This window comes from Monomorium pharaonis, chromosome 5 (assembly GCF_013373865.1).
Source record: "Monomorium pharaonis isolate MP-MQ-018 chromosome 5, ASM1337386v2, whole genome shotgun sequence".
NCBI classification, from domain to species: Eukaryota; Metazoa; Arthropoda; class Insecta; order Hymenoptera; family Formicidae; genus Monomorium; species Monomorium pharaonis.
Genome location: NC_050471.1, coordinates 7,499,864 through 7,515,564, shown reverse-complemented (window position 1 = coordinate 7,515,564; position 15,701 = coordinate 7,499,864). Strand labels below are relative to the sequence as shown.

General features: G+C 37.0%; 1 protein-coding gene across 1 annotated transcript; it reads left to right on the top strand.

Moving 5' to 3' along the window:
• Positions 1-18: 18 nt before the first annotated feature.
• Positions 19-15,476, top strand: LOC105834256 (PWWP domain-containing protein 2A). Its single transcript, XM_012676591.3, has 7 exons — positions 19-724; positions 7,912-8,233; positions 8,830-9,058; positions 9,883-10,561; positions 10,741-11,296; positions 11,408-11,542; positions 11,726-15,476. Exons 1-7 carry the CDS (start codon positions 564-566, stop codon positions 11,870-11,872), a joined length of 2,229 nt encoding a protein of 742 aa, XP_012532045.1. The 5' UTR covers positions 19-563; the 3' UTR covers positions 11,873-15,476.
• Positions 15,477-15,701: the final 225 nt, after the last annotated feature.

Genomic DNA, 15,701 nt, shown 5'->3' with positions numbered 1-15,701 from the left:
ACAAAATAATAGAATATTTACGATTAAAATCTTTTTAGTTCCATGAAATGAGTATTGTTAAAAATCTGTCCTGTAATATGCTTTTAAAATGTTTTCAAACGTTTTGGTGCAAAAATGTTGCCAGGACTGGCGCAATGTGGCGCATTCGGTTGCCAGGACTGGCGCATTGATGTATCTAAAACCTGGCAACCCTGCTTCACGCCGCCCGCCTCACGCGGTCCTCCGCACGGCGCACACCGCCGTGGTCGTCGTCGTTCCTCACGTCATCCGGTTCAAGCAGACGGCGGGCGAGCGAGCGAGCGAGCACGAGCGAGCGGAAGAGAGAGGGAAACAAGGGGCGGTGCGTCGCGGCGCGGAGCGGCGCGGAGCGGCGCGGCGCACGAGACGACGACCACGACGACGACGACGACGACGACGGCGGCGACGACGACGGCACGGGACGAGCCGCTCGCTCTTCTCGGCTCCGGTCGGCTCGGTTGTAGCGGAGCGAAGCGGAAAGCGCAAAGCCCACACCACCAGCTTACTCGCACGCTCGCTCGCAATAACTCTAAACTCGAGGCAAGATGGCGGCCGTGGCGGCGGAGGCCCCGTCCGCGCATCTCGCGCTTGCCACGGGCGAGAAGATCCTCGTGACCGTCGAATCCGCGCTGCCCGACATCCTCGTGGTATCCTTCGTCCATGGCGCCAAGTGCTTCCAAGGTGCGCTCCTCGACGCCGCTAAGAGGTAAGATTAAGGGAGAAAGAGAGAGACAGAGGGTGAAAGAGAATGTGAGAGAGAGAGAGAGAGAGAAAGAAAGACCTCGTGTTGTAACTTGTTCTTCTTTTCCTGTTTTGTTCCGTTCATTAAGGGCCTTTGTTCTGTCGTCGAAACAATGTTTTCAACCCTGACCATCCCTCGGTTTTGAAAAAAAAAAAAAACTTGAGAAGAAAAGGGCGCCCTTATGCGGGTACCGCCGCTGAAACCTAAAGGTTTCCGACGGGGTCCAGAACGGGGCTTGGGATTAGATGATTCATCGATCTGGCGATTCTTAGATCCATTGTTAGGATCAGGTTTTTGTAGGAGAAATGATTGGTGCCTGTGCCTGACACGCACCGAATGTCGATTAAATTTCGCTCGCTGAATCATTGATCTCTGAGGTTTTGCATTTCTGCACTCCTCGCGTTTCCAAGAACAATGTGTACCTTCGGAAATCGGTCGGTTCCAAGGTACTCTGGTTGCTATCTGGACAGAGAATGACGAATACTTCGTCGGAATGTTCAATAGAAAAGTTGATGACTAAGTCCACTTATGATTTGTTTGAGATTTTCTAGAATGTGATATTGGGAAATGCTAGGAATAGGCGTCAAAAGTCAAAAGTCCAAATTTAAGAAAAAAAAATCTTTAAAAACTTTGTCTTTTAAACTTTTGACTTGTCTTTCCGCGTCAGATGTAGGTTCATGTTTTCGATTAAAGTGACAATTGTTTACCAAACCGGATATTAATGACTAGACTCTTTTGTGTCGTTCTCTGGTTATTTCCTTCAGCTTTGTGTAGATGTCTCGGTATCCCGGGGTACCTAGAAGTTCTAGAAGTTTGCGAAGATGTAAATCCTTAAATATCAGTAAATTATTTCTTTAAAATTATAGCAATTGATTATAATACAAGTTTGAGAGAAACTGTTAGTTGTGCTCGAAATACAAATGCTAATAAAGCTTTTCTCGCGGGTTTAATTATTTCAATTTTGTGTAACAATTTTGATATCCTGCAGCAAGAGACGCGAAAATCAGAAACTCTCAATTTCGAGCATCCAAAAATTCAAGGATGTCGAAATTTCACGGATTGCACAGCTGCAAAAATTCTTTACGACAGTTCTTATCTTCGAATTTACAAATCCAAGTAGATTCCGAAATTGCCACATATTAAAGCTACACAGCTATGACCAAATAAAGATTAGAATAAAAAGCAGAATGATCTATGATGTAATAACAATCGATGCTCATGATCAATGTTCAACTATTATAAGGTTTGGTTGGTAGCCGCGCGTAACTTACAATCTTCAATGTTATATCGTTAGCATTCAGAATATTACGATATTTCAAATTTAAAAATTCAGATACCTGAAGCAAAATCGTGCCAAATGTCTGGCAGCGTCAGGATCCCAAGGAGTTATTATATAATCGATCTAAAATTGGGCGGGGGTCACACAAAAGTGCCGTCGACTTTCTCGCATAGCACTCTTGGAATTCAAGGATCTCTCTCTTTCGAGTCTAACTGCATATATATTTTATTTATGATATGTTATGATATGAAATGTATGAATCATGAATTGGGAGGAAAACAATTTCTTCTGCAGAATAAATATGTGTATGTATATTTGTGTGTCTGCACTAAAAAAACTTGATTATAATAATCCAGCCTTGGTCAAAATTAGTCAAAACCTTAGTGAAATAGTTTCAACTAAACTTGAGATAATTATAACAAAATAATGTAATTATAACGAGAGGTTTATAATTATTACCAAACGTTTTGTTAATATTATTATAATTTTGTTATTATTACAACATTTGTTTATAACAATCAAATATTTTAACAATATTACTAAATGCATTTCACAGTTTTATCAAGAATTTTTTTTCGTTGTGCGTAAAAAAACTAGCGCAACAAGTTTCTCCAAAAACTTTATTCCGAGTTGATTTGTTATTTCGAGATAACTTTAGATTGTTGACGCAAAAGATATATTAGTTACTTTACGGAATTTTAGGAGGTTTCTTTTTAAGGAAACTTTCCCAATTCTCACTTTGCTTTTCGAGTCAATGTTTCATTGTGCTTCCCTGTCGCCTTTAACTTTCTAAACGCCATCTGAAATTTGAATCGGAAGGTTTAAACTTCGAGATTCCGGCATTAAAGTATTAGGATACGATTCGAGATATTTTAATTATCGGGATTAAGTTGCCGCGGAAATTGCTCGCGAAGGCGATGCCGTCCGACGGCGCGCGATGGCCCTTCCGTCGGCCTCCGCGAACTTGTGCACACGAAATGTCTCACTTCTTCTCCTACGTAAGACGTAAATAGGTCCGAATACCGAAAGCTCCGATAAAATTTGGATAACTTATCTTGTATACTTCAATAGGAAGCGTTATGTAGCATACGGGTAGCGTACGCGCGTTTTCCTGCTGGCGCCAGGCAGCGATATGGGCGTGGAGGTTTCGCGAGTTTCCTCAAATTTCACACGACTCGGTTGTCGCGAAGTCGTCATATATAAATGAGATATATCACATCCTCCATCCCGTATTTTTTTTCCCTCCACTTACACAGACACACGCGCGTACGTGTAATTACGTGTATACGCGGTGTCGCACGCTTTCCTTCCATGAGAGGCGGATTCATCCTCCATGTGGAATTTTTTTTCGACGATAACCGACGAAAGGAAGGTCGCCGATTATTGGGATTCTGAAGTTCGCACGGTAGTGTCAAAATTAGGATTGCTAGTTAAATTAGTCTTGTTTTATGCAATGATACACTTGATACTACAAACGCTTCGAACTTTATTGACCAATCGGAACAAAGAATTTTACGAATTGACCAGTCAAGCAAAATGTACAGTCTTAACCCTCGAACAAATAAGAGATCGACGAGTGGCGAGTAAATTACGGACGAAGTTTCTCGTTCGATAAAATTTTTTGATTAACGCGACGCAAGCCGACTTCGAAAGATATGGCGGATGAACGTTTTTCACTAGAGTCACCCGGTATATGTTAAAGAGACTTCGCTGTGTCGTGACTCACGGTCTTGCATAGTAAACGTCACCTTTGTAATACAGTCGTTGCCGACTTCTTTGACAGTCGGGCAGTTATTTCGATTATTGGGAAATCAACTAAGTAGTCGTTATACTTATAAGTTGATCGCTGTTGTTACAGGCACATGATAATGTTAATCCGCGAATTTGTGAGAAAAGAGCTCTATAGCCAGGCCAATAAAACACGCGCGTAGGAAACATCTTAAACTAAAATTTACTTAATTATTATAACCACCGAGTTTATCGAATACGGTCACATTAATCAATGAATTACGTTATTGAAGTTTTACCGTGAAACCGTTGAGGTTTATTGAACTTTATTATCCGTTACTGCAACACGCGAATGTATTAAATTTCGCTAATATAGAATTAACTGAATTCGCCGAGTGTCATAATTAAAATGAATATTAAATCGTCAAAAGCTATTTATTTGGCGGGTAAACTCATTTTCGTTCGACGCCGATTGCGATTATCCAATTTGTTGTTGTTCCATGAAATTGGGGTGCAATTTCGATGATTTCGAAATCGCACCGATCCCCGATTACTCGATCTCGACTTCAATTGGCCCCTTCCCTCCCCTCCGGATCACTCTCTCGTTCGAATGCCTCGCTTATTCGAATGGCAGCAATTTTGCTCTTGCAATCGCGCTAGTTTTGCCCGTTGCTCAGACAGTTGTCGTTTTTCTCAGCGCATTTTTCTCAGAGAGGGCGGCCGGGGTTAGCCGCCCTGTGAGCCGGACTCGTCGTCGCTGTGGCCGAACAGCTGTTGCCCGTTTTCTTACCCCGCGCCCTATGTTTTCTTGTCCAAGCCAAGCGGCCAATGGCCGCCTCGTGTCGCAATTGCACAACCATGCCTATAGGCAGGGCTGTAAGCAGGGTCGAGAAGGGTCATTTGAGATCCGATGATCGATCGATTGGCGATACATCTTAATTCAGAAAATTAATTACCAGGCAATATTCAATCTCGACCCCTTCTTCTTATTACGTTTGCTTTTCTTTTGTTGGCTTTACTTACTGCCGCAATAGTTGATGTCACTTTGGGCCTGATTAATAACATTTGGGATAACAATGCCGGCTGTTGTTTTAGTGTGTTTCTTATTTATTGGTTAATTTTTTTGTGCCAATTGCATCGTAATATGTATTTTGTAAAATTTTATTACGTCGAGCTAGATAAAAAAAGACAGGCATAATCCAACGGTAAAGTTCCTGTTTACGGCCCTGAATGCTTAGTCGGGGCCACCGACCAACCAGGCCTGGCTTGTGTCACGTTGTGCACGACGGTATGGCGTGGCAGAGGTTCCCATACTTTTCCGCTATGGATAGATATATACTATAATTCAACACAGTCCACTTAGAGTTCATTCTAGAAAAATCGGTGGTACGTTTCTGAAGAACTTTGCAAAAGATTGATGAAGTATTTACATTCATCGAATGACAATGCTAGTCTCTCAATAAAGGTTTTTGTTCAAGAGACTGATTCAGTTTTTTTTCTTTTTTTTCTGAAAAGATCATTGATATTAGAATTAGCTTTTCAAAGAATTTATTGGAACAGTCTTGAATGGACTCTTAGATGGAACTCATGATCTTTATGTCGTGGTATTGTACGAGATTTTAATTTATTTATTCTTTTAAATAAAATATTGTGACTTTTTTTTCAAGCAGACTTTGTTTCAGCAGAATCTTTGATTACATTGCGCGCCTTATCAAATACACATTAGGAAAGATCGATCGCAAATCGACGACTAAATTAGCAGATGACAGTCCAAGGACATGAATTTATTAGTCTGGGGAACGGTATTTATCGATCTGTTCGACATCGGGCCAAAATACGTTCCAGCTGTGCGGCTCGCGTATGATCCAAGGTTGAGAACCCCGACATAGTGGTCTCGTGTTCGTCAGGAACAAAGGGAATATCGTCGACGTCTCTGAGAACGCCACCATTTGCGGGTCGAAACGTGCGGGTGTGTGCGTGGACACACAGAGTAGAGGAACAGCCACGTATACATCAACGCCATAGTTCACGTTAACCGTCTGTTTTATTAACTTAAGAAATGAGCCAATTATTGTTACACTTGTTTTTCACAAGATAATTGAGAACGCCGGGAAAAATATATTAGAATCTTATTGCGGCTGATCGCAAGATTCGATCGAATTGAAGGTCGTGGAATAAATCGCCGCTCGGTTAAAGATGTAAATTGAGCTAAACTCCGAGATTAGATAAGACAACGATTACGATTTTGGAGTAGGAGACCGGGACGGAGAGGGGAGACTTGAATAATTCTAGGATTAACAAATTTATGGCTTTGTGCGGGATTCTCGTGCTGCAAATTTGTTTACAAATTGGATAAGCAGCGATAGCGGCCGGTCCCCTTCTAATTTATCAGTTCCATCATAATCATTTTCACGTCTTGGCGAATCTGCTGATATTTCCGATATTCCCTCCCGGCCATTTTTCTTCCCTCGGCTGACTCGGAATTTTCGAGGGTCTGCCTCGCCATCGGGATCCAGAAAATATTAATGGATGTACCGTCAGAGGCTGTCGCTCATTGTACGCGCCTCTCGCGAATCAATACCATGACATGGCCGCGTTGTCGGTGCACAAGAAACCGACGGAGCATACCCGAAAGCGTTGCCCAATCTTCTGAACAGCCATTCTCATTTCACATTGGTTTCTATTGAAAGCTTCGGCGCAACGACGACGGCTTAGCTCGCTTGCCGACGAATGTAGGGAAATTAATCTCAAAGAGAGTCGCGAGAGATTTAGAGAACTCGAGTAAAATCGAGTTTTAAGAATCAAGGGAACAAACCATTTATCATTTTCGACAGTAGAAGTCTGTGTATCAATCAGACTTTTCTCGAGTTAGGAAAAATAAGTCCGAAATACTCTATGAAACGCAAATTTTATATCGAAAAAAATCGAGGGAGCTAACGTTGTAGGAACGTCTTACAAAGGAAAACCTCTTCGATTCTCTCGAGCTTATTGATTCGCGTTTATATATGTAAGGTGATACAAATGAATCTATCGCTACGTGTGCGAGAGAGTAGGGGCCTAATCAGGTAGTCAAGCAGTCTCAACCAATCCCCAAGGTAACGGCGTGCGTGTTGTAATGTTCAATTTCAGAATTGTTATCGGAAAATAACCAGACAATATCGAAAGAATGGTTTTGCTGAAGCATTTGAAAATTTACTTAGATCTCTCTCAATACAGATCTAGAAATAATTTTGTTGAATCGTTAAAATAATTATATATAGAACTGAAGAAGCTGAAGCTATTGTCCAAGCTAATTGCTAAACTTTTTGTAGCATATATTGCTCATTATGTTAAAGTGTTTCGTATAATTATTTTGATTATTTAATAAATAGCTCTTCAAGCCTTTGTATCTAGTTAAATTTATATATGATATTTTAGTAAAACTATTATTTACAAATGACGGAAATAATGATAAGATGTCATTATTTTCTTGGATAATTAGTTTAGTTTTTGTTTAAATTTCTGAATAGGATTAGCCGAAAAAGTTTATTGGCTAGAAAAAAAACTATGATAAATTTTAGTATCTTAGATTTTATTTAATGGAATAAACTAATAAAAATTATATGAAATAAAAGACTAATATATATGATTAAAATATGTTTATCTAATTTTATGCAAGAAAATATTTTTATTTTATAAGTCATACTAATAGCTACGTTAAAAAAAAATGAAATTAATCAATAGTAACGAATTAATACAATTTGTAATATTAAAGTCTCTTTTATATTAATAAATTTTATATTAATTTCTAGTTTTGTGGGAAAAACAATAATAACAATTAAAATTTTTTTTTAATTACATAGATCTGTTTTGCGCTATTCAACATCTTATTTTAAAAAATTAAAATGTATAATAAAAACTAATTTGCTTGCTAATGCTTGAATTGGAAAAGACTTTCATCTGACTACGTTACTTTATTGTTTTCTTTTTATTTTATCGTTTTTTAGTAAAAAAGTTCAGTTTTGCCAGTTTTCTCCGGAAAATACAGATTTTATCACTAGTATGGATTTTATCACTAGTATGGAGCTTAAAAATATGGAATTTTGCCAGAACCCTACTTCTGAAACGTTAATTAAAATATGCGTTACAAATTGTATTTTTGTAGGGGCCTTCCCTGCGGTGTTCAACCCCCGGAGCCGGTACCGGACCCCGATGGCGATAAACTGGCAACAATCGCAGCGCGTTTCAGTTATTTCCAGGAGAAGAGGAGCGCGTCGTCGTCATCGGCGGCCGCCGTCGTCGCCAAGGTCGACCTCCGCAGGAATATCAATCCGCCCGCTAGGTACAAGAACGCGAGGCCTACAGTGAGATTGAGGCCCCGCCAGGTGCTGTGTAGTAAGTGCCGGTCGATCTGCAACGAGAACAGTGAGAACGTTGACGTCAGCAGAAAGCGGAAGCATGAGGACGCTCAACAGCAATCGCAGCAGGTATGTGAACGTTATTTAGGATTGTACGTCGTGTACATAGAAAAACGAATATTTTTAAGAACATTTTTATTCTTGAAATGTAAAATATTGAAATAAGATTCCATAATATTAAACGGTAAAGCAAAAATTTAATACAGATTTGAAAATTACTTTTAAATAGTCTAACAAAAAGTTATTTTTAAATTTGCATCTAAATTTTTAAATAGGAAACTTTTCTCGGGTATGATGTGTGTTGAGCATTTTTTTTAAGGGAATTTTTAAAGAATTTACAAAGACAAATATATTGTTATAATATTAAATTATTATTATGTTAATAATATTAAAAGTATTAAAAGTATTTGAGAGCAGGATTCTTAGAAGCTATAAATGAAATTTATGCTTTAAGAAATTTGTAACTATTGGCATCATTAAAAAAGATATAACGTGAACTACTATCAATTCTCCTTTTTAAAGCTCCGATAAGCGACTACTTTCTTCGGTAATGTTATAACTCGTCGAGTTTGTAGAAACTCCGTCGAAATCACTACAGGTTTGATAGATATTCGGAATCCGAATTATCGCATTGATGTAACTGTTTTCTTTACTGATTCTATCAGCTGATTCCGGGGTCCACCAGAAGAAGCGACCGACGTTGCGGTCAGCAACCGCAAAAGACGCAACGGACGCTGTTGTCGGAATATCGGACAGAAAACATCTCCAATCAAGCGACGGCGAAGACGACAAGTTCGAGTACCGACTCGTCGAAACTGGGAGCGTCGTTGATCCCAAAACTATCAAGATTGCAGCCTAGTGAGATCACCAATCAGGAATCCAGTCAATTATCTGGTATATTTTAGCTATCTGTTGCATTTTCGATAAAGTACTATTAATATTAATCAATTAATACTATTACCGAAAAATTTAAGAGAGATAACACAACAAAATTATAGTGTTTACTAAATTATAGTTATAATTATATTAAAAGTAATTTGTATAATTCAGATGTGTGTGTGTGTGTGTGTGTGTGTGTGTGTGTGCATAAGAAAAACTAGTTTAGAATTTATTTTTCTTCAGTGAACAATTTGCTTCTGCGTATTATGTTTTCTAATTATGACGTTGATTAATTGCATATTTTATACGTAGAAACCTAGAGAGCGTTATATTATTATACTAATAATGAGGAGCAGTTGAAACTGGTTACGTAAACAGAAACAAAATCGTTTTAAGAATTAAATTTTTTGTAATCGTTTTAATATACGGCTATAAATTTTAATAGAGTTTTTTGTTAAATAAGTTATTTATATATGTATATACACAAAACAGTAAGATAAAAATTTATTTTTATAGGATTAATTAAGTTATTATATAAGTCATTACACACACACACACACACACACACACACACACACACACACACACACACACACACACATTGTTTTTTAATTTATTGCATTCTTTATTTTCACGAAGAATTTTAATATTCATATATAACTTTAAAATAGTTTTAAGAATATTCAATCTTTGATCTTTTACGAAAATAATAATAATAATGTTTGAAGATTAGGAAATTATTTTCGGACTATTAAATTTTTTTGACAAACTAATTAAGAAGTTTTAATTGACGGTAATCTTGGTTTAAGCTTGTATTAAAAACTGAACGATTATTTCAGACAAAATGAAGGTCGCGGCGAGCGCCCATTGGCCTGTGAGACACGAAGAAGAGGCGTCCTTGAGGAACGTATTGACGTCGCAGGAACGGGTAGTGGAGTCTACCGCTGATTGCGACAATAATCCCTCGACGGCTTATTGTGCTACACCGAGAAGACTTAGTAGTTCGTCGGTGGAGAGTGCGAAGATTCCTGAAGAGGAGGATAAGAAAACCTTCGCAGCCGCGGACTCGACAATGAGACTGAGAACCGGCAGAGTGCCGAGGAAGAAGCGCTCGGTGGGATCAATGGAGGATCTGTGGGATGAATCGGTGTTTGAGGATCCCACAAGGACTGCCAGGACCACGCCGGTAATCAAGATCTCGTTTGGTGCGCAGGGCGAAGGAACAGTTCTCAAGATACCCGCAAAACCTCAGGATCCTGATGCGTACGAGGAGACGGACGATGCCGATGATGCCCAGCAAGAGAAAGATCCTTTAGAACTGCCCAAATCTTTCGGTGACGATTACGAGGGCGAAGAGGATGGGCAGGAACAGGTGGATCCTCAGAAGCAGGGCGACGTGGTGAAGGACGCTAGCGCGAAAGCAGCGAAACGGGCTCTAAAGAAAGCTAAGAAAGAGGCTAGAAGAAAGATGTTAGGCGGAGTATCACCAGCGAGGTCACCTTGCAACGGATCGCCGAGGTAAGACTACAGCCAAGTGAAAATTATATAAATTTAAAAAATCTGTGATTTGTAATTATGAAATTATTTTATTGTAATTAATTTTTATAAAATTTATTTTATTTTATATAAAAATTTTTCATTTAACATCTGTATTTCTAAAAGAATTTATCAATTTATTGTTATTTCAATATGCCCAGGTACAATCCTACATACGGAGATCCACTTTTATATCATCGTCGGAAGCACAAAGTGAAGCATAAAAAGAAGCATAAGGAGGGTAGAAAGCACAAGAACCAACAACAACAGGAACAACCGCAATCTGAGCAATCCTCTTTGGATTCTGTAGATCAATCGCAGGAGCAACAACAACAACAGCCACAACAGCAGCAGCAGAATTGGAATGTTTTACCAGGCGGCGGTGAATCCTATAGAGCCATTAAGGAGCAGTGCCTGAAACAGAAGCTGTCGATATCCTTGAAGAGGCTGAACACGAATGCGTACGCGCGTTGTGATTATCCTGTAAGTAATGCGTCCTCCGGTTGTAAGAGTTCCGGAGGTAGCAGCGATGAGTTGAGCGAACACGAACCGGAAGTAGAAACCGCGCCGGATTTTCCACCGCATCAGTCGCATCCTTTGGTCATGCGCCTTGCTGCCACTCCCGTGGCGCATTGTCTTACGGCGAACGGCAGGCGGATGGACGTGGGCGATGTCGTATGGGGCAAAATCCATGGCTTTCCCTGGTGGCCTGGCAAGGTACGCTCAAGATATTAATAAATATTTTTAGTATAGAATATCATAAAATATATGACCATCATTGTCAGCTTAATATTTACAACTATTATTGAATTTTATTATGATATGCAGGTATTAAGCATCACAGTATCTTGCAAAGAAGACGGTACCTCGTCGGGTCCTCAGGCTCATGTGGCTTGGTACGGATCGTCAACGAGTTCGCTGATGTCCTGTGATCAATTAAGTCCTTTTCTGGAAACTTTTAAGGTATGCTCATTTAAATAATAATAGATAATAAAAATAAACATAATAAATAATGTAATTAAAATATAACAAGTAATTAAAACTGCTTTAAAAGATACAAAGTAGCGATATTCGGAATTATACTCTAATGATAGTAACACGCAACGACTTTTGGAAATTTATTATTAATAGTGGATTTAATTTCAGACGCGGTATAATAAGAAAAAGCGCGGCCCATACAAGGAAGCGATACGGCAGGCCCAAAATGAGGCTCGAAGTCAAGTCACGCCTAACTCAACCAGCAGCGTGTTGAACGTTTGCGGTTCACCCCGTGAAGTCAACGTCCTTTCCTAAGGGAAGTTCTCTGACAACCATTCCTTACTAATGAGCATCCGTCGACGTGATGATTGAAGTACTCGCGGCAAGAGAGTGTGCTGATTGGCATAATTAATAATATCTTTAAACTTATTTAATATTTCTCATCCATATGCGCTTTTTGTGAAACGTTTTTTTCACATTTACGATTGTTGCAACGAGTTTAAACGTTTGGACCTTGCAAGATCTTGGAAATTTTTAATTATTTTGCTCGAAACTTAAGTCTACAATCGTTTAAAATTTCTAAGACTTAAAGTTAAACTCTTTGGAATTTCAGGGACTGATTTTTTTCGCTTCTTTATCGTAATAATTATTGCTGCTAATCGCACTAATGACTGAAGTCCGAAGAAATAATGTTCTTATGTTATGTATGCGGGTCAACACTAACTTTCCCCGAGCGCTGAATTAACGACGGACTTGTCATGTAAAATATGAAATTTTGTACATACCCATTTGCGCTAATGAAATAGTTACTGATCAGTGTTTTGTCAGCCATGTCTCGCTATCAATCGCTTGGAGCCAGTCGCGCCGGCGTTGATCTTTGATTGACATGTTTCCACGCTGATATTTTTTCTACAATGCTATACTACAATTTATACTACTAAAAAAAGTAAAAAAAAATTTATTGATACGATCAGTAATTAATTTTGAGATATGTAATCTTGAAATTTGTATCGTTCTTAAACATATACCGTGTTTTTAAAGGAGCTCTAAGATTGCATTATCTTCAGATGTCTTCAAAAGCCGAGAGCTTTACATTCTTAAATATAAACGAGATATTTGCAGATTTTATATCCTGATAAGATTGAGATATTCTCTAATGTAACGATGTTTGAACTATAATGTTATAGGATCCTGAATCACAATACGTTTTTTTATTCTGAAATATTTTAACTCTGCGGCATAATTGTATTTGTTAAATGTAAATTTTTATTCTTTTTTAACAAAGATGGTCAATGTCTGTGTCATCGACTGACTTCCAGCGAATCGAGTCGCGAACGTTTACTGCCATCGTCACTGGCTTTTCTGTCCTCGGCTTACCAAGCGGACAGTAGCGCGCAAAAGTCTTATTCTAGATACTTCTATCACAAGTATTCACTGTGAGGTTTATTCTTTCGTTAATTAATCTCTCAAACGTCTCGGCGTGACTTGCGATTATCCAAAATTGATAATTATATGTCATGCGATTATCTCAGACTGCACATTATTACAATTTATTATGTGTATATAATAATGAACATTTATTACACATATATGCGGTATATTTTTCAGATTTGATATGTACATACATACAAATTAAGAATATGTATTTATATACATATATCTATATACATATATCATTTAATTTTTATCTATGGCGTGTTTTGGCTTTTTCCGAGACGAGTGAAGCAGCGATTCATATTTGAGGGATTAAATGTATAAAAATTTTTGATATATTGATAATAGTAATTATTTTTTCCGACGGTCGCCATAGTGATTCAAGTCGCAGATCTAGCTGGACAAGTGCGCTTTGTTTGCGTGTGTGCTTAGAACTGTATTTAAATGTAAATTTTCCTTCTTCTCCGACAAAGACAGCCAATGTTTACGCTTTGTGCCAACACTGCCGTGTAATTAAACAATCGATTGTTTGATATTCGAGCAACGATAACTGTAAAGCGAGTTTACAATAGCTTGGTAATTTTTGATTAGAAAAAACTAATCAACTAAAAGCATATATATTTCTTCTAAAAAGGAATATGTGAAACAATAGAAAAAAATTTTTTTGTAGTTACAGATGAAAATTAATAAAAAATAAGTTTTAGAATTCTGATAAAACTTCAAGTTTTAATTACAAATTATCAAAATTAAGAGATAGCTAAATTTTAATTTTATAACTTTGGAATTTATATAAAAATATGAATTATTATAAACAGAAAACTTTTTGAATTATATTTATGACAAATTATTTTATATTTTGCAGAAAAATCAATGGTTAAAAATCGGTCATTTTCTGTAATCTAAAAATAGTGAAGATATTGTGAAATCGCAAATAGTACTTAAGAAATCCTGATTATTGTTACATCGATGTTGTGCCACTGCCTCGACATGATTTTCTTCCACGAAAATATTTCCATGTTTGATCGAAGTCATTGTCGACTGATTTGTTTTTTTTGTAATATTGAAGTTGTATATATCTTGTGGATAAAGCTCTTTTTTGTAGAACCTTCTTATTCACAACGCATACATATTGAAAACCGATCGTCAGAAATTAGAAAAAATATTAGGAATTTGTTGATTAAAAATTTAATATATAAAATAAAATATATATTTTAAATCTAAATATTACAAATTATGTGTATTAGAAAATATTAATAATTTTTAATAATTGAATGACTAAATTTGATTTATCAAATCTTGCGAATGACTTTTGTGAGAACATAAGCATAAAGAGCCCTGTGAAATTGATTGCAACAGCCTTTTTGTTTAATTTTTAATTTAATAATTGAAAGCGAGTGATCATATTCTTGCGATCGTCTATAAATAGGTGCGAAAACAGAATGTACGTATGAGAAATAAAAGTGGAATAAAAGAAGAAAAGAATGTGTAAAAGAGAGAGAGAGAGAGAGAGAGAGAAAGAAATTGAGAGAAAAGAAGAGAGTGGAAAGATAAGGTGTTTTAAGTAACTGTGATTTTTTTGCAAATGTTTTATATATATTATATATATGTATGTTATATACATAAATATGAATTAATTTCTACACATAATATAAACGATGTTTCGATGTCGCTGTGTTTATACGGACTATAGGCTAACATATCGTTAACAGAAATAATGATGACGATTATTATTATTATTATTATTATGGACGATGATTATTATGATTATTATGATTATTATTCCTTATTATTGTTATGAAGCTCGAGTGTTGCTGATTGCTTGCTGTAAGTATACGAGGATGGATCGTATCTATTAGCGCATTTTTACCGCCTCATTAAACAAATCGAAAGGGAAATGTTCAAATCATCATGAAGGAAAAATTTTGTGTATTTCTTATTTTCTTATTACAAAAAGATATTTTCTTTGTTTATTAAGAAGCTTTGTTGCTCGTACTTACGAGGCGCCATTTTACATCGCGTCGGCCGCTTTTGTTATTTAATTTTTTCTCTTTTTTTATAACGTTTTGCGTTAAATAAATATTTCTGTGCGGCAGAGAGAAGGCACTCGTACGATATTGTTTCGCCATAAATTGCATTTTCTTTAGACGCATATTAATTGTTTAATAAAATATAATCTATTATATATTATTGGAAAATACATAATGACATTTGTAGTAATACTTTAATACTGATAGAAAAAGTCTGTTGATTTAGAATAGATTCTGCTTTCATATTTTGTAACAAAAACGAACATTCTGTAGAGACTCAAACTTTCTCGAGAAATATTTATGGCGAATTAATTCCGCCGTACGAATGCTATTTTTACGCATAATGTGCGTTGATTTAGGAATCACAATTATTATTAATTTACGAGATATAAATGTTGCAATTTGGCGAAATTTTCAGGTAGGCAAATGATTTGAATAAATCGGCATATCTACCTCAAGAGTTTTCATCTTTATTTTTAATTTCCCTACAATATTTTTCTAACATAATCCAATCAACATCCTAAGTGTGCGAAAACGAGACTCTGAGCTCAAAATCTTTTACACAAGCATGTTAATAACTTGCAGCAATTAATTAATTAAAACTAATTATAATATTTGGTAACGGGAAAAGAAATGCGGAGATATTATATTTAAGGATTACGTCTAATTGTCACTAAACTATA

Excerpts from the sequence above, each read along its gene's own strand:
- LOC105834256 (XM_012676591.3), top strand. The coding sequence starts at position 564 with ATGGCGGCCGTGGCGGCGGAGGCCCCGTCCGCGCATCTCGCGCTTGCC. Across the intron at positions 725-7,911 it reads CTCCTCGACGCCGCTAAGAG|GGGCCTTCCCTGCGGTGTTC; the intron begins GTAAGATTAAGG and ends GTATTTTTGTAG. Across the intron at positions 9,059-9,882 it reads GGAATCCAGTCAATTATCTG|ACAAAATGAAGGTCGCGGCG; the intron begins GTATATTTTAGC and ends CGATTATTTCAG.